At 36.5% G+C, this 19,970-nt stretch overlaps 1 protein-coding gene and 1 pseudogene across 4 annotated transcripts in view; one reads left to right on the top strand and one right to left on the bottom strand.

Moving 5' to 3' along the window:
* ST3GAL6 (ST3 beta-galactoside alpha-2,3-sialyltransferase 6) overlaps positions 1-19,970 on the bottom strand; it is a 67,008-nt gene that overhangs the window by 41,253 nt on the left and 5,785 nt on the right. For 3 of the 4 annotated variants that reach the window (XM_039856914.1, XM_039856915.1, XM_039856913.1), the window contains exons 2-3: positions 4,524-4,683; positions 3,333-3,485 (exon numbers count right to left, since the gene is read on the bottom strand). In XM_039856914.1, the coding sequence (XP_039712848.1) occupies positions 3,333-3,462 (130 nt within the window). In that variant the 5' untranslated portion in view covers positions 3,463-3,485; positions 4,524-4,683. The remainder of the gene's footprint in view (positions 1-3,332; positions 3,486-4,523; positions 4,684-19,970) is intronic. The other variant, XM_039856916.1, reaches the window with a different exon arrangement.
* LOC120598228 (uncharacterized) lies at positions 13,062-13,180 on the top strand (annotated as a pseudogene).

Genomic DNA, 19,970 nt, shown 5'->3' with positions numbered 1-19,970 from the left:
ACCACCTATTTCTGTAAAACAGATTTTCTTCAATCTCTCGGTTAAAAGGAAAACCTACTTAAAACAATTCAAATTATTGACACCATTGAATAACACAAACCACTGGCAGAGGTAAGAATTGATTAATATATTAATATTTAGCACTCATTATGCACGTGTACTCATCTATTTCAGGATATAGGGAATGGAGTTCACAGTCTGGTGAGGGAGCTAAGTTACACTGTTTCAAAATGAGTATGATTATCTGCTGTGAGAAGAAAAGCTAAATATTTTAGACCCCTGCTTTTCGAAGCGTGGCTCATTGACCAGCAATATTGGCATCACCTGTAACTTGACAGAGATGCATAATCTCAGCTCCACCCATTGATCCACTGAATCAAATCTGCATTTTAATTGTGATGTGTGTGTTTGAGAAGCACCATTGGAAGTCAGAGGAAAAAAGGAATTGTGTGCCATTGAGAGGATTTGGGCTTCACAAAAAATAGTTTTTGAGAGGAACTGGAAGCTCATTCTAAATTCCAGGCTATCTCTTTTAAAAGTCTCTTGGGCTTGACCTTTTAAATTTTCCTATCAGCAAGATTTTCTCTGATGAAGCTAGTCAGACCCGCTTTGAAAATAAGTGGCTTTGAGAAAACTTCCCCTCACCATTCTAGGGTATGTTTGCAGTTTCTTTGTAAATTCTCTAGATATTCTTATTCCTATATTGTTTTCAGTCTTATCCTTCCATTTACTACCAGTATCACTATGATACTACCGTTATTTTTGAGAGGACTCCTCTTAGGTTACACCTACAGGACACACTTCATTCTGCATCGCCTTCTGATTCACCTAAAAGTGCCAGCTGAATCATCCACCAAACTTTATCACCAACATTTCCAATTATTGCTGTTTACAATTTGGCCCCAAGTATTACAGATCTTAGAGCTGGAAAGATCGCTAGAGTTTAGGCCATTTAAACAGAGTAAGGTCTTATGTCATCGTATTATAAAAGAGTCAGCCAAGATTTAGAAAAATTTTAAAGTTGCCAAAGTTTATCTCACTTATAAGTAGCAGCATCAGTAGCACAGAAAAACATCCTCATGTGGATTCTCCTCCAGAACAATTCCAGTCTCATCGTGGGAGTGCAATAACAACCCACTAACTAGTCTTCATTTTGTTCCAGTCCTCTCTCTAATCTCTGTGGTTTTCAATTTCTGAACTACCTTCCTTTGGGTGGCATTGCATTGGCCTGGGTCTCACTCTTTCTTTTCTGCCTGTGCTCTAGACCTTCTCTTCCTCATCACACTTTAATATAGGTGTTCTCTTATCTTAATCCTGTTTCCTAAACCCATGTTCTCATTACTTCTCGGCTACTAGCAATAATCTCTAATCTTTCTTCTATTTAAACCAGCCCACATGCTGCACCTAGCATAAAATCCTCAAAGCCTACTTCTCATTTTGTCACCCACCATACAGGAAAACCTTCAGTGGCTTCCCAATGTCTGCCAAATAAACAGAAAATCGCTCAGCCTGGCATTTAAGGCTTCTATAATTTGATCTCTGCATCTTCTCATCTTCTTCATTCCATTTATTATTTGTAGGTAGCAGCATAATTATGTGTTAACTTTGCCTGGTTGACTACCAGTCCTTCTGGGTTTGAGTCTCAGCTCTATCTCTGACTAGCTGTATGACTCTGGGAAGTTCCTTAACTTCTTTATACCTCAGTTTCCTCAGCTGTAAAATGGGAATAATGGTGCTACCTAATAAGTAGTAGATATAAAGCACTTAGGTAAATGTGGTAAGGACCCTCCTAATCTTGTCTTAATTCTTCTTTTAAAACTAATGAAGTATTAGCTGGCCGTACACCAAGCCCTCACTAAAATCCAATTTCATAACATCCTGGTAAAGATCCTAAAGAACTCCTGACATCATGTGAATAGCCTTAAAAAAATTAAGCTTCCATTACTATGCTAGCTATTACTTCTGCACATTCATTTCAACATTTCAAAGTATCTTTGATAGGAAGGAAGTCTTATTCACCTGCTTCTGAATATAAAATAAAAGGCATTCAAGATAGTAGTAATTCATTAGCAAAACTCATCATAGAATTAGGCCCTATTTCTGGCTATAGAAGCCAACACCTTTTTACATTTTTCATAATAAAACTGCTCTGGGTCTTAATAAAAACAAATAACCCAGATTTGTAATCAGCATATCAAATTTATGTCTAAAAACAAGAAATAAAATCAAGAACTCTACATATAATCTGAGTTAGCAAATAGGTTTCATCTTACACTCTGATTTAGATTTATTATAATGTTGAGAATGATTCAAATATTGTGTTCTAGGCCCAGAATCAAATAACAGGGTCATTCAGCAATGTCTAACAAGAATGAAGCGTTGAGCGCTTGTCAGCCCTAGACTAGAGAATGGTGGCAGAAGAATAATCACTGCAACAGATGGCAATAAAGAGTTTAAATTTTCTAAACATTTATGTGACAAAACTGTTTTAAATGCTTTAGATGTATATCCTTTTAATCCTCAAAACCACCCTTTAACATCTCCATCATACGGATGAAGGCACTAAAGCCCAGAGAAGTTATAATGTACCCAAGGATACCCAAGTGAGTGACAGAGCTGAAACGTGGACTCAGGCACACACCAGAATCCATGCTCTTCACTATTATGCTCAAAATATTTCCACGTTCTTGATGCCGGGAGATGTAAAGACTGACAGGAAAGGCAGTTCCACAAATCGCCGAGAAGATTATAGCTCAGATTCCATTAAATGAAGATGTTTCTGCCAGTAAGAAACCTAAAGATCCAGCCCTACCTCCAGCCTAGGTTCTTGATCTTAGCAGTTCTGCAATCCTAGTGGGAAAGGTCTTTGAAACCACTCATGAAAGATCTCAGTTTGAATGACAAAGAGCTCAAGAGATTCTCAAAGACTAAATCCCAAAAACATTGTAAATGTCCATAGTTGCCAGTACCACCAAAGCCTAAAGTTCTCAATCAGTTAAGTGTCCTTCACAAAACAATTTCCAAACAAAGTAGTAATGAAACAAACCTGCTAGTAGAATAATTCCTGAAGAATCTTAACAAATCAGAAAGACTAAAACATGGAGCTACGTCCTAGTAGACATTAAACTCCAGAGCTTTCTCAGAGCAAGTTCATAAATTGCTATCTTAAATTTGCACATGAGATTCCAGGAATACTAAAGAGAATATGTCTGAAAATTATATCAACGTACTTTAATGAAATTATTATTTATTGTAGCATTTAAAGACAGGGGGCTCTCTCGTTCGCTCTCTTTCTGCCGCCACCCTGGTTCCGCGTTCTTTACACAAAATACCTGGTGAAGCCACAGAAACCATCCCTGCCACAGAGCAGGAGTTGCCACAGCTCCAAGCTGAGACAGGGTCTGGATAGTGATGAATCAGTACTGGAGCTTGAGGAGCAAGATTCCACACAGGCAACCACATAACAAGCCCAGGGGCAGCAGCAGCTGAAATCAATGAACTACCAGTCAGTAAAGCAAAACAGAGCTGGAGGGAAAAGAAGGCACGGAAGGCTATGTCCAAACTGGGTCTTCAACAGGTTATAGAGGTTACTAAGGGTCAGTATCTGGAAATCTAAGACTAGCCTTTTTGTTATCACAAAGCCAGATGTCTACAAGAGGCCAGCTTCAGATACCTACATAGTTTTGGGGGAAGCCGAGATCGAGGATTTATCTCAGCAAGTACAGCTAGCAGCTGCTGAGAAACTCAAAGTTCAAGGTGAAGCTGTCGCAAACATTCAAGAAAACACACAGATTCCAATTATACAAGAGGAGACCGAAGAGGAAGAGGTTGATGAAACAGGTGTGGAAGTTAAGGACATAGAAATGGTCATGTCACAAGCAAATGTGTCAAGAGCAAAGGCAGTCCAAGTCCTGAAGAACAACATGATGATATTGTAAATGTTATTATGGAATTATCAATTAACCATCTAAAAACAAGGACGCTTTTTTGGTGTTTCAAAATAGTAACTGCAGCTTAGTTTGAAATTTGTACTGTTTCTATCATTAATAAAGTTATGGCTCTTGGGGGTGGGGGGTGGGGGGGACTAGAGTTCATTCTATTGAGAAAACAAGGCCCAGAGAGGGCAACACTTTGCCCTAAGTTACACAACTTGTTAATAATAGCAGTGTAGAAAAGAGTTGGGATGCATGTAATGTTCTGGTTAACATTCAAGTTTTCTTACTCTTTCACTTCCATATTGGCTTAAAACAGTCCCAAGAAAGGCCCATTCAGATTGAGAATAAAAATATTTAAAACTTCAATAGCTCAATTTCGAGGTATGCTAAAGAGTCATCGGTTACATTGAGTCTCAGAGATCTTCTGGCCACAGGTTAAAGTAGTAAGAAATAAATTAACAGGCAGCCGTATACAAACTAAAGTCACCTGCTAGAGGTGGAAACATTGTATCATTGTATAAGAACATTTCAAATGTTCAAACTTCCATCTAAGAAATCTGAGACAATGGCAGTGTTGCCTTTACTTACCTGCACTTTTAAGGAATCTGTTTCCCAATGGCCCTCTGTTCTAAAGGTGAAAGATGCTGTGAGGGTGCTGGATGCTCCGGAGGCTGTGTGCTAAATTGTCGGAGCTTCTCTACTAGAATTATCCAAGATGAAGGCTGCCCTGCTTCTTCACTTGCAAGTGCTGAAATAAAACACAAACATAGTATGCTTATAAGAATGGCTCAGCTACCCGAGAAAAATTTAATCCATTTAAAAACATTTTAATGAAAATACTATTTTAGTAAACTCACTCCTGACCCCTCCCCAAAGTGCTTTATAAAATGATGAAATTACTAAAAACAAAAAACTCACAGCAAAACCAGTAGCATATATTACATTATATATATTACATATATTATAAACAGTTCATGACTGTTTAGCTACAGGGTTCAGCTCAGTCTCCTTGAAAAAAAAATAATAATATTCAGCTCAATTAATCTAAGGCAACCTGGTGATGAAAGAACCATCTGTCTTATTTTTCAGCTTCTCTCCACATACACACAGCTTTATTGTTAAATGTGGAGGTGAGAGAAACTGTTGCTCTGAAAATCTTCCGAAGAGGAAGGGATAGGAGGGAGAGCAGAGAATGAGAAGGGCAAGGATTATAAAAATATCTACAAGAAAGTGAAGGGAGAGGAAGCGAGGGGAAATTAGTTAGAAGGGCAACTAGTTTAAGAATGTGCTGTGGCCACTTCCTCATAAAATTTTTGGAAAAAAAAAACTCAAAATGCTCTTGCTACAGCTTTTCTTACACAAGACTAACCCTGATTTAAAACAAAACAAAACAAAACAAAATAAAAAACTGCATGCTCTGTATTTCTTGTATTAGTAGAAAATGTTATTTTTAAAAAAATTCTTAGGAAACAATTACCAAAAAACAAAACTCACAAAAATATGACAGTATTTTATTTCAGAAGCCATGTCTATAATGGAAAATAAGAAAATAATTATGCTTTATTATGAAAATCATATAGTAACATAAAAAAGGTAGATTCAACCAAGTAAAGAAAAAAAGATTTTAAAAGCTGAGTACACTACAATTATTTCTATGTGTTCGATGTATGTGTGGGCAACACATTACTGTAAGCCATTACAGAAAAATGAAATCAGTTGATGTGCTGAGTTCTGAATTACAGGAAATTTTTTTCATAAACATTTAAAAATCTTAATCTAAATCTTAAGACTAAAATCTTAAGTCTTAAAATTTCTAGAGAAACAGAAAATGATTATTTTCATAGATTTCTATATGCATTTCGCTTTTGAAGAGCTAAGACCCATTTAGAAATTAGAAGGCAGGCCACGGTGCTCTTTAGTGGCTATTATTATAACACAAGTCTCCACTATAAGACAGAATTAGGAACCTTAGGAAATCATGGATAATGATAAATTTGTGCCTAGCATCTTTCTCCCAAAATGTATAGAAAGTACAGCTCTTCTCTCTAGAGGACATACAAATGGCCAGCAAATATATGAAAAGATGCTCAACATCGCTAGCTATTAGGGAAATGCAAATCAAAACCACAATGAGATACCATCTCGCACCTGTTAGAATAGCTATAATCAACAGGACAAGTAATAACAAATGCTGGAGAGAATGTGGAGAAAAAGGAACCCTCATACACTGCTGGTGGGACTGTAAATTGGTTCAGCCACTATAAAAAACAGTATGGAGGTTCCTCAAAAAACTAAGAATTCATCTACCATATGATCCAGCAATACCTCTACTGGGTATTTAACCCAAAGACTTGAAAACCCATATCCAAAAAGATATTTGCACACCGATGTTCATAGCAGCATTATTCACAGTGGCCAGAACATGGAAGCAACCAAAGTGTCCTACAATAGATGATTGGCTAAAGAAGTGGTGGTACATATATACAATGGAATATTACTCAGCCATAAGAAGAGATGAAATACTGCCATTTGCGACATGGATGGACCTTGAGATAATCATGCTAAGTGAAATAAGCCAGACAGAAAAAGTTGAAAATCACATGATTTCACTTATATGTGGGCTATAAACCTAAAAGCAGCACATGAACAGGACAAACAGAGACTCATGGACATGGACTATAGACTAGTGGTTACCAGAGGGGAGGGGGAAAGAGGAGAGGAAGATAGGGTAAAGGAGGTCAAATATATGGTGACAGAAAGAAATCTAACTATGAGAAGTGAACACAGTGTAAACATATATATGCCTTACCGTTAAAGTGTACAGCTGAAACATTAAATTTCATTAACCAATGTCACCATAAAAAATAAATAGATGGTAGATGATTGATAGATATATAGGAGAAAGTACAGCTCCTGGGTTTCTTTCATCTTCTACCCACAAATAGTCAGCTGGAGTAAAGGCACAATCACAATTTTGAAGCTGGAAGGGCCCTTTAAGATTATGTAGTTTGAATAGGTGGGTAAAGAAACCTCAATGTCATACAAGATACAGCTGGGCGGAATGGGGATTTAGTTATACCTGGAGAAGCTAAATTCAAGGGAAGAAACTAGACAGCCCACTCTCATGTTTGGATGGCCTTCATGAAGAAGAGGCATTAGCCAGGTTCTGAAGGCTACCAGGTGGGTAAGCGATGGCCAGTGAATGCAATATACAAGAAGTTGGGTTTGAGCTCAGTACAGAACTTGCCAACAATTAAGTCGCCTAAAGATACTACGTGTTGCATTGTTGGATAATGAGTCACTTGTTTGTAAAGATGGTCTTTTCTAAAAACAACTTGAGAGGAATTTGAACAGCAGTGCTTAATAAACTTTAATGTCCATTGGCATCTCCTGAGCGTCTTGTTAAAATGTCGATTCTGATTCAGTAGGCCTGGGTGGGGCCTGAGAATCTGCATTTCTAGCAAGCTCCCAGGTGATGCCAATGCTGTGGGTCAAGACTGCAGGTCTTGAGTATCAAGGATGTAGCTTGATTACAACAATTAGAATGTTATTTAAACCAATTATTTCCCGAAGTGCAAAGTCTTCTAACCACATGACTTCAAAAGTCCTCTTCACCCATGATTTGGGGCAGATGATTAATAAATAGGTTGAATGGTTATTAGCAGGGTTTTGTGAGTCTACACATTCAAATTTCCAAAAATGTTTGTATCTTAGTATCTTGCAGTACTCCCAGATCATATTTCTGAGCAATAACTAATTTTGCACAATTCTCAGAAAGAAATGTTTCACTTCCATTTAAAAAAAAAAAAGAACACCTGTATGTACATATGGAATAAATTTGGTTATTTACACCTGTTAAAAAAAAAAAAGAATGATGCTCTTACTCCAAGGTTGGCAAATAATTAAAATCAAACTGTGTTCTAATGAATGAATGAATGAATATATGCATTCAAAAATGCGATTGTAGTTTCAGTATTCTGCAGTTAACAGAGAGAAAGTATGCTTACAAAGTAATGTTTCCCAGTGATTTGTGTTAAAAAATGTGTGTCTCCAAAGGTAGGGAGGAGGGAAATCTCCCAAGGCTAAATTTGTAGGCTTTTTTTTTCAATGTAGAGCTTTCCATTATTTTCCTAAGGCCTGGAATTTCATTTTCCTACCACCCATCTGGATCATAAAAATTCCTTCAATGCTTCAAAAGTCCCCATTTCTTGCTTGCTCATATTTTGCTTTGCTCCCATACTTATCTAATAAATTTGGGCTTGTATCAGTTCAAAATCCTATTGATGTCTTTCCTGAAGAAATATGTTAATATCTGAATACACAGACCCTTCTTCAAATTTTACAGTATCTTTAGGTTTATCTCTCAGAGTAACTAAATCCACAACTAAGGAGAAATCAGTTTTCTGCCTTTCCTCCAACTCTGAAAGTCCCCCTTCCAATGAGTTTACTGTTTTAGTTCACTTAAAAGTTATAAGAGGGGGAGGGGGAGCAAAGAAAAGTTATAAGTAACATTCCATCTGATTTACAAAAGCCCTTTTTTCAAACTACTTATTATATCAGTTTATTCTGATTGAGCTTAGCTTATTCTGCTCCTTTGGCAGTATCATCTGTTTGTTAATTCCTATTTTGCTGTTTTTGAAAGAAAAAAGTGAGTTAACTTGAGGGTAAACAATCAGATAAACCAATCAAACCTTAAGATTGGAGTGTTGGAAATCTTCTTGCTTTCCACAGCAAGTGAAAATATGTGATAAACTTATATTACTATCCATCAGATGATCCTCTAATCATCCTTTGGGGTACCTTAAAATTTATTATTGGGAGGGGGGAGATAAATAGGGTAAAGGGGGTCAAATATGTAGTGCCAGAAAGAAATCTAACTATGGGAGGTGAACACACAGTGTAAACATATACATATGCCTTACTGTTAAAGTGTACAGCTGAAACTTATTGGATTTCATTAACCAATGTCACCATAAAAAATTAATTAATTAAATTTTTAGAAAATTATTATTGAAACTAAACCAATACATGAGACATATATATTTTTTTAATGAAGTTATACAATCCTAGATTTACTTCCTAACGTAGTAGTAGGTTAGTCTTTTCGTCAAAGCATATCGAGTCAAATTTATTTCCTGAAAAAATTAACTCTGAAAGTTTTCACCTTCTGGGGTAACTTTGTTGAATTAATCAATAAACAATTTCTCAATGCCTACTTTATGCCAGAGATTGTTCTGGGTGCCAAAGATACAGGAGTGAAGAAAAAGTTAACAATCCAGGAGAGAGGCACTTGTGGTTCCACTAGAAACTGACCCAGGTGGGGAAGGACAGGGAGTTTCTCTGAAGAATTTGAGAGAATTCTAAAAGAACTCCTTTGAGAAAGAGTTAACCAGATGCAATTAGGGTGAAAATGAAAACATTCTAGGCAGAGGAAATAGCATTTGCAAAGCTTCTGAGGTGAGAATGAAAATAATACACTAAAAGAATTGAGGCTGCTGATTGTAGGAGTGATCGAAAATAATAATAGCTGATCTTTGTTGCATGCCTACATGCATGGACTCATAATCCTCCCGACAGTGCTGAGACAGGCAATGTTTTTCTCAGTCTCTGAATAAAGAAACTGAGGCTTAGAGAAGTTGACTTGTCCAAGTTCTCAAAGCTAGAAGCTGTTAAGGTAGGGTTCAGCTGAAGCAGTCTGCCACTGGGTCTTTATTCTTGATCTGTAAACTAATATATGGCTTCCCAGGAGCCATGTCAACTTGGGGCTTTCCTCATGTTCAAGACTTATTCCACCAACTTCCAGTTTTTACAGAATGACATCGTGAAATAAAGATGCATTAGAACAGCTTCCGTCTCATTCTCAGAGTCTTGATAAATTTAAGGTTCCTAGTTGAAACTTATTCCCTTAGGAAATATTACATGGAATTTTTTATTACAAAAATGTTAACAAAAGTCCAAATGTTAATATAACAAATGCCCGTGAACCCCAAACCAAAATAACCATATCTTCTCAGGGATTTTTTTTCAAATGTACATTTTTGTTCCCCTCCTTACCCTGTTCTTCTCCCAGAGGCAACCACTATCATGAATTGATAGATAGCCAGTCCATTTATTTTTTATACAAACACCCACACACATCCATACACATTATATGGTATATACAATATTGTTTTCAGTAATGTTTAACATTTAAATAATAAATGTGTAATATTCTAAAATTTGTGTCTTTCACGCTATACTTTTGGTTTTGAGATACATCCACATTGATGCATAAAGATCTAGTTCATTTTTCAAATATAGCACAAAATTATCTATCCCCAACTAGTAGACATTTAGGTTGTTTTCAGAAAATTGCTTTTCTAAATGTCATTTTGGAGCCAAATTTTTTCCCATCAAGAAAAACCAGTTTACAAAGCCACTGAATCTTATAAATTGCTAGAAATACTTTCAAATAGAAATTTCATTTTTTAAAATTTTATTAAAATTATTGAGGTAACATGGTTAATAAAATCAAATAAGTTTCAAGTGTACAATTCAACAATAAGTTATATGTATATTGCATTGTGTGTTCACCACCCAAAGTTAAATTTCCTTCTGCCACCAAATATTTGACCCCCCCAACCCTTATCTACCGTCCCCCACTCCCCTTCTCTCTGGTGACCACGAATACACCATGTCCATGAGTATCTGTTTGTCATGTTTGTTTGTTACTTTTAGTTTTATATCCCACATATGAGTGAAATCATATGGTTCTCAACTTTTTCTATCTGACTTTTTTCTCTTAGCATAATGTCAAGATCCTTTCACATTGTCACAAATGGCAGTATTTCATCTTTTCTTATGGCTGAATAATATTCCATTGTTTTTAGAAATTTAATTTTTTTAAATTAAATTTATTGGGGTGGCATTGGTTAATAGAAATTTCATTTTAAATACAGGGTTTCTTTTTTCTAAAACATAAACCTTTAATAATTCAAGTCACATAAGAGTACGTAGATATTTAAAATACCATGAATCTCTGAAAAGGAAAAGTTAATAGTATTTTAAATGAGAAGAAAAATTTCTAGATAAGGTCTATCCATAATAATCCTGTTGAAAACAAAACATATTGAAGAGAAAGTAGATGAAGAAAATAATCTTACAACCACTTTCTCTTCCTGATAACCACACTAACTGGGCAAACAAAACAAAACAAAACAAATAAACAAAAAAACAGTGTTTGAGCAAGAAGAAAAACGAACCAAAAGTTTCTCTGGAATGCTTTGTTTCATGTTCTGGCCAGAAAATAATCCAAGGTGCAACCCCACGAAAAGATAACCAAATTTTTCTTTAGAATCAAGAGTTTGGAAAGTGCCTACTATGTGCCAGAGTCAATGTTTGATAAAATGTAACAATTCAATAAATCAATAAAATGCAACCATTTGATCTTGAAATGGTTACACCTAAAAACAGTGTGACTATAAACAATGTTTTATTTTCATTAATGGAAAATTTTAATTCAAGAACATCATAAAAAGATTTATTGCTAAGTATAAACTAGAGTTGAATCTACAAATATGTGAAGACCCATCTATGGAATTCCTATTATCTTTAACATTATTTTCTATAAAAAAGAATCTAAGAAAACCTCAAAAGGCAGATATTTTAAAATATGGATAACTGTTTACTAAGGTTGGATTCTTCATACTATAAAATAAGCTAGTCTAGAAAATGCAAAAGGAAATTTAAAGAGGTCATTTCTCTTTGGAGGGAGGGCAAAGTCTCTTCTCCTAGGATATTGCCAAAGAAGTACATACTATCCCCAGGAAGGTAAATTTAAAAAATAATAATAATAATTGGGTTTCTGATAAAAGAAGGAACTCCAGCACACTGGAGGTCACAATGGAGTCGGCATATCTGGCCCCAGTTTCAAAAACAACTGGTAAAATATTTTTGCACACTCCATAGGCAAGCCAAGGAGATATCACTTCTTCTAGATCCCTGACTTTCAGCCCAAGAAATGCTCCTGGGCTTAGGAAAACCTTCCCAGGAAACCCCTCCCAGGCTTCAGGAGGCAGCCGTGAACTCAACTGGAATTTATCCTACCAATATTTCATTGAAATAACTGGCCAACAAATGGGGCAGCACTGTCATGCATTTATCCATCTGTCCATCCATCCATCCAACAGGTATTTATTATTCATCTGTCACATGGCACAAGATCTCAGGGTGCAAGGTCTGTCTGCGCTGAGCGAGCACACATGTACTAAAGGCAAGTCCATATAGCCACACATTTAAACAGATAATTAAACATGCCAAACACAACCTCTTAACTACGGGTTTAAAGTGCACTCTTTTATTATTTTTCAATTATATAATGTGTATTATACAGAATACATGATTAACTAAAACATGTACCTTTTTTGCATTACTCCCTCAAAGGGAAAAATATAAATATTAATATATAATATAAGTAGCAGGAATGAGATGTTGAAAGAGGCTTAGCAAGAGAAAAGGAACCACAAATAGACCAGAAACAAAAATTAAAATTACTTAAAATTTGAAAACTTCCCACATTTGTGATTTTTTTTTTAAATGTCCTGAACACTTGCTCATAGTTACTAGTGAGAAAGGGCTTCTGAACTGAAAGGAAGGGGCAATTTAGGAGCACACATCCACTCTGCAATCACTCTGCTGGCAGTAATGAGACATGTGGAACAGAATTTGTGCTAAGAGCATTTAGGACAAAAGCTACCAGCAAGTCCCTAGGTCCCAAAGGAAGAGCACAAAAGAAGAGCACAGAAAGTGGCCCGAGTCTGTGGACTAACCCTGGGGAGTTCACAACAGTACAATCCTTGTGGTTCCCGTAACACCAGAAACTCAGTCCAGAATAAAAAACAGGTAAGTCGTAAGGCAGCATAGAACGAGTCCTCTGAAGCGAGTACTCCGCCATCTACTATGCTCTGCATAGTTCCTTACTAATAACTACAGCCAAATTGTTTGGCTGCTTTTTGATCCGAGGACATTCTTATTTTCTCAAATGAGAACTGGCCTTTGATATGTGTAAGTACAGCAAAATGAAACGTTTATTTACAATATGCCAAACTACCTGAAAATAGGGATTCCATTTAAAAAATAAGTTGGATTGTCTACAGCCGTGCCACCCTGAACATGCCTGATCTTGTCTGATCTCGGAAGCTAAGCAGGGTCGGTCCTGGTTAGTACTTGGATGGGAGACCAACTCAGAAGACCAGGTGCTGTAGGCATAAAAATAAAAAATAAGTTGGATTTATTTTCCTACTAAAGATGATTCTGGCCCGGAGGAACTGGGGAAAACTGGATGGAGATTTTGACCCCTTCTGGGCCGGAGAGGAGGGGTAAGGACACCTCAGCAAAGAGCCAGAGCAGCAGTGATGGGAAGGCACAGAGGGCTGATTGGCAAGGCTTACTCTGGGGCATGTCAGGAAACCAAATTGGATGGGTCTCAAAAATACTAGTGAAGGGTAGAGTGAAGAAATAAAAAGCCATAGAATAGTGTTGAAACCTCTGTCTGCCTATAGGGCACATCAGAGACATAGAGCAACCAGGGGCAAAGGAGGATACTCTGTGAGCCAGGCCAGACAGGAGCAGCTTGGACAGGGGGTAACCAGAGCAATTCCAGAACTAAGGGTCAGATGCCCTCAGGGGGATGCAGAAAGGAGGGTTCAGGGAATCAGACCCACCACAGACCCTCTATATTCATTTCTTAAGGCTGAAAGGAAAAAGTGCTACAAATGGAATGGCTAAAAACAACAGAATATATTGCTTTACAGTACACTTGTCACATAATACACTGTCTCTGGAGGCTAGAAGTCTAAAATCAAGGTGTTGGCAGAGCCATGCTTCCTCTGAAACCTGAGAATCCTTGCTGGCCTCTCTGTAGCTTCTAGTGTTTCGCTGGCACTCCTTGGTGTTTCTTGGCTTAGAGATGCATTGCTCCAATCCACTGGCATCACATAGTGTTCTCCCTGGGTCTGTCTTCACATGGATGTTTCTTACAAGGACACCAGTTATTCTAGACTAGGGGCCCACCCTACTCCAGTAATACCTCCTAACTAATTGCATTGCAATGATTTCATTTCCAAACGAGGTCACGTTCTGAGGTACTGGGAGTTAGGACTTCAACATGCCTTTTGAGGGGACAAATTCAAACTATAACACTCTTCTTGGGCTGCTCAGTCCTCACCCTCAGCCAGGACTCTGAAGCTCTTGGGCCATTCAGAATACTCGGGGGGCTAATTCAAATTAAAGAGACACAGAGAAAAATTACCCTATGGTGGTGAAAGTCTGAAGAGTGGTTACATTTAAGAAAGGAAACTGTGACTGGGGATAGAGCATGCGGTGCTCATCTGGAGGGCAGATAATGTTCTAGTTCTTCACCTGGAGGTAGGTTACATGGGTGCATTCACTGAAAGGAAATGTATGAGCCGTACTCATACAGTGTGTGTACTCTTCTGTATGTCTGATATACTTCCATAAAAACTTTACTTTAAAAAGCATTAGAGAACATGAGCTGCCCAAGAAATAGAAGGTTTTGCAGCCCAGGTAGACCTTAAGAGGGGGGCATTATCTAGGAGGGGCCACAACCCAAGTGCTAGCTGCTCACCCTTGTTGGTTCAGGCTGGTGTGTAACTGGAAACGGCAAAGTAATTCACTTATAGTGAGAAAAATACAAGTGCCGAAAAGTCTATAAAAACGGCAAATTGGCAACTTCTATAGGCAAATCCACGGGTGATAAGTAAAAAGTTGTTTGATAAGCACAGACCCATATTAAGGGCGCATTCTCTCCTCAACAGTGCTGAAACATGCTCAGACACTTCTTGCTTTGCTCTATTTTCCCAGCCTCCCTGCGGACCTCTCCCACACATTCCATTTTCAGGCTAATTACAGTTCAAGTAAGTTCCAGTGTTTTTTTCTTTCACTTCTAATTCTCTGGGAATTTTAAGCTCTTGTGGTTAGGTTGTTTTGTGTCCTATTGCTTAATTTCCTACCAAGAGAAATCAACACCAAAAGACAGAGTTAAAATACACTGGACACCAGTCAAACTTAGCAAAACACATATTTTGAGAGTAAAAACATCTAAGGTTTTCTAGAATTATAATTCAGACATTTAACATCAGATATTGCATAAACTCTGAATATACCAATATATTAAAAACCGAGTGATGCCTTAAAAATGAGAGGAGAAAGGAAGCCAAAACTTAATGGCAATGCAAACAAAAAAAATAAAAATCATATATTTATCAAAATTTTACAAATAAATTATCAAGCACATAATTACAGAAAATGAAACTGTGATTGGAAGAACAGCTTCCTATTCTATTAGCTTTCTAGTCTATAAAAAGTATTAGGAAAGCACTGAAAGAAGCCATAAATTTGTAGTGAACTTACTCACTGTTCTCCTTGGATATCTCTACTCCCAAATTTCATATAAACTCCATGGTTCAGAAGTCCCAAATGATATTATCTCTCTGTTTCAAACACTTAGGTTTTTTTAAAAAACGAGAACTCTAACATCAATTACACGTTACCATTACTAATGTTTTGATCATTTTCTTTTGAAAACAGAAAATGGAAGATGTATGCCATGCCATATGTAAATCCAAGTCCAACTTCAGAAGCAATGTGCAGAATCTGCCTATTACAAATTGTCCATATAGACTGACAGTCTGTAAGGCGCATAGTCTTATAGGGAGATGTGAATATATAGGCCCTGTGTTTGAGTCTGTGTCTGATCTAGAGGACATCTGCACTGTCTGCTGCATCATCTCCTAAAATGCCTGACTTGGAATGTTATGCTCTAAGAGCACCAAACTTCTCACAATTCTAAATCACACAGTTTCAGGCCTCAGTGCCTCCTATTCCAGGAGCCTAGAACGCTCTCCCTCCCTCCTCTCTCACCTTCCAGCCTCCCTGCTCCCCACCATAAATCAGAATCATGTTAAGATTCTGCACTTCAAAGAGAACTTCTCTTTATACCCCCATCCTGCATTTGGACGAGGACAGAGTGTCTAAGAAAAAGCATACATAAAGCTGTTTCAAGAATAAGCATAACTATAACTCATATTATAAATCATACTTATGAAACTAAAAAATTCAAACTAAAGGATGTTCAGTTTTTAAATGGACATCTGAATAGTTTTTTTTCTTCTTAACTCTCGTTTATTCTAAAAACTCTTAGTACTATTCAACAGATTTCATCCCCAGCCCATGTGCACATGTACACACACACATGTGCACACACACACACACACACATACACGCATGCACGCTGCATCCCTCCACTGTGCCCACAGATCCCCATGTTATAAATAGCACAGCACCTGGTACATAATACGTGTCCAAATATTTGTTGCTGTTCACTGCAGAAAAATTGAATACAACAACATGAGTAGATTGAGTACAAAGTGAAGTCAGGTGCTAAGAGGAAAGTGGAGAAAAAATTAGAGACAGATATGGTCAAACACAAAGACTTTTCAGAGTGTTAAATGTTAACATTTGAAGAATATAGTTAAAATAATAGCTATAATAATGAATTATAATGATAATAATGGCAAGTAATAGTGATAAAATGTTTGAAATTTGACAGAAGCTAGGCTAAACTATATGTTTACTTTTTAATTATTACAATAATTATAATATGGACATCATTTCAAATGTACAAAGAAGAAAAATGATGCTCAGAAATTAGGCAACTTGTTCAGAGTCATGCAGTTATAAACTATGAAGCTGAAAAACAAACACGGGTTATACTCTGGCTTAAATGAGGGAGTACACAGTGGAAAGAACACCCCAAGCTAAAACACTGGATGGCTTGCAGTAACTACAGTTTCAAATGGGAGAGTAAAAAGAAAGTTAATGACATGAAATGGCAGAAAACATCAAAAACCAGTGGGATTCTCTGGATTTTTGAGCAGGAAAAAAAAAAATTCCCTAATTAAAACCACGCTTGAAGCCTGTTTTTATAAAAGGTGCATGATGAAAAGAATGGTGCATGGTCATAGGTGGAGAGCTCAGGTAGAAAATTTTTTACGAGAATATGAGTATAATATTTTACAGTTAAAGCATAAAAGCCCTACCCACCTAATCCGCAAAAAAAGATTTTTTGCTATAGGTGGGCTGGATCTGTCCTCCAAAAAATTCAATGGCAGGAAAACATTTATAGGAACTTCATGATCAGAAAAGTACACATATCTCCTAATATCCTGCTTATGAAAAAATCCAATTACTTCTAATTTGTTTATAGCATAGCCGGGATCAAACAAGAGAGATTAGCTAATTTACTTTGACATATACTTGAAATATTGGTTCCAAATAGCCACAGCATTTTGACAGCAGTGTCCTTTCTCTCACAAAGATCATTCGCAAGAGTTCCTTCAATTTTCAGAGTCTATCAATGAAATAAAATTATAAATCAAATTAATTGCTGTTGCTGAAAAGCAGTTAAAAATGCACTCACACCCTATTTGAATGCCAGGATTATTATTTCATTCCTCTTATCTAAATGTAACTGTATAACCCATTTTCCAATCTTTAGGTTCAGTTTTATAACTCTATATTGTCTCTATTAATTATTACATATTATGTTATATTATCTACATTTTATATTAACTGTATATTACCCATAAAAAGAAGTCAGGGAATATAAAAGGAAATCTCCAATCTCTTTTTATTCTTTGGTTCTATGCTGAACATAGAAAATGTACATACTCCCTTATTTCTGCCTCCTCCATCCTTTAATGCATGAAGGACTCAAGCATACTAAAGGGTCACATAGATTTGGATAAAAGCATTTTATTATTTTATTTTATTTATACCATTATATTTTTATATTAGCATTTTTATTTTATACTTTATTTTATTATTTTAACAGAAGCAGCACCTTTATGGTGCTGGCCTAAATATTTCCAATAGAATAGTTCCTAAGAGGAAAACTCCTCCAGGCTGTCAGAAACAGTGAGCAAATAACCAACCTAAGGACTAAAATCAGGTGGGGGGCAGGGGAGGAACTCTTCATGTCCTTGTAAGGCGGGAAAAGACAAATCTAAAAGGCAGAACCTTTAAATATTTATAATTTTTAAAATATGAATACAGAATATATCTATTAACCAAGAAGATGCCCTCTGAAGACATCATCCTTTGTGAGAAACTTTGTCACTAAGAGTCTCACCAAGAGCTGACAGCTGGGCCCCTCTCTTGCATGACTGCCTCTCAGTTCCCTCTGCCAGGCACTTCCCCCTTCATCCCGGCTCTGGCAATCTTTTTTTAAGACAAACTTGTTGATTTTTTTTTTTTTTTTTTAGTTTCAAGTATACAATACATTGGTTAGACATTTATATAGTTTATAAAACAATCCCCCTAATTGCTCTTTATCTCCTCTGGCTCTCCTCCTAACCATTACATTACTACCAACTGCATTCCCTACGCAGTATTCCTCATCCCTGTGACCATCTATCAACCACTAATTTGTACTTCTTTAACCCATTCTCTCAGCCCCTTAACTTCCCTTCCCTCTGTCTGTCACCAGACTGTCCTCTATATTTGTTTTTGATTCGTTTGTTTTGTTCTTTAGATTCCTCATATAAGTGAAGTTATATGGTATTTTTCTTTCTCTGTCTGACTTATTTCACTCAGCGTAATAACCTCTAGGTCCATCTATGTTGTTGCAAATGATTTCACTTTTTCCATTGTATATATCATAACTTCTTTATTCTATCATCTGTTGATGGGCATTTAGGTTGTGTCCGTATTTTGACTATTGTAAATTGTGCTGCCATGAACATAGGGGTGCATAGATCTTTATGAATTATTGTTTTGGTTTTCTTTGGCTAAATACCCAGAAGTGCAATTACTATGTCAAAAGGTAGATTCATTTTTAAGTTTTTGGGAAACCTTCAGACTTTTCCAGAGTGGCTGTACCAATTTGCCATCCCACCAACAGTGTATGAGTTCCTTTTTCTCCACGCCCTCGCCAACACTTGTTCTTTGATCTATTGATAGCCATTCTGACAGGTGTGAAGTGATATCTCTCATTGTGGTCTTAATTTGCATTTCTCTAAGATTAATGACCTTGAGCATCTTTTCACATGTCTGTTGGTCATCTGTATTTCCTCTGGGGGAAATTATCTGTCCAGGTCTAAATTGCCCATTTTTAAATTGGATTATTATTATTTGTTGTTGTTGTTGTTGTTGTTATTGTTGAGTTTTATGAAGCTCTAGCAATCTTGATAAGGAGGGCTTTTTACCCCCAAGACATTTGTTTATGTCTCAAACTAGGTTAAATGATACCTATTAGAACCTAAGAAATACCATAATAAGCATTGGAACTTCAGCAAAGCAAATCTCTGCCTACTCAAGTGCATAAAATTATGGATGTAAAGATGTCTGTGGTACTATTAAAGAGAGAGATGATTTTGTTATTCACGTTCTTGGCACATGTATTTCCTCAGTAATGTAAATGAAGCCTGACTAACCCAACTCAAATTTTGATAAATTATGAATTATGAATGTGCTAAAAGTTTACTTTTTATGAAACCAAACTTCAGAGTATTCATCTGATGACATTTACATTCTAGTCCCTTACTTATCAGCATAAGTACACTATAATATTTTCAAAAAGAAAGAAACTTTTCAAAACCAGAAGGATTACATGTTTTCTCCAATGGGTAAAGTTTTTGAGATGACAAATTGATAATCCTAATAGTTACAAAGATGATCATAACAGTTATAAAGATGTTATAAATGAGCTAATATATTAAGATTGTGAGTCAATCTATGGACATGAATGAGTCATTTGGCCAATGTTTTCTTGATCTATAATGTTCTGGACATTGCACCAGATACAAGAGGTACAGGGGTGAAGAAGAGAAAACATCATTGCTGCCCTCTTAAATAGAAATGTGTTCCAGATTTTATGCCTCTAGATCAATCAAAAAGATACAAAAGCTGAAAGTGAGTTGTTTTGTATGTTAGTGATATTAAGTATGTAATTTAATAAATGAGCATCTGGCTAAAGAA

This window comes from Pteropus medius, unplaced genomic scaffold (genome assembly GCF_902729225.1).
Source record: "Pteropus medius unplaced genomic scaffold, Ma_sr-lr_union100, whole genome shotgun sequence".
Lineage (NCBI taxonomy): Eukaryota > Metazoa > Chordata > Mammalia > Chiroptera > Pteropodidae > Pteropus > Pteropus medius.
The sequence above is the reverse complement of the archived record's forward strand: the minus strand, read 5'-3'. Positions and strand labels throughout refer to the sequence as shown.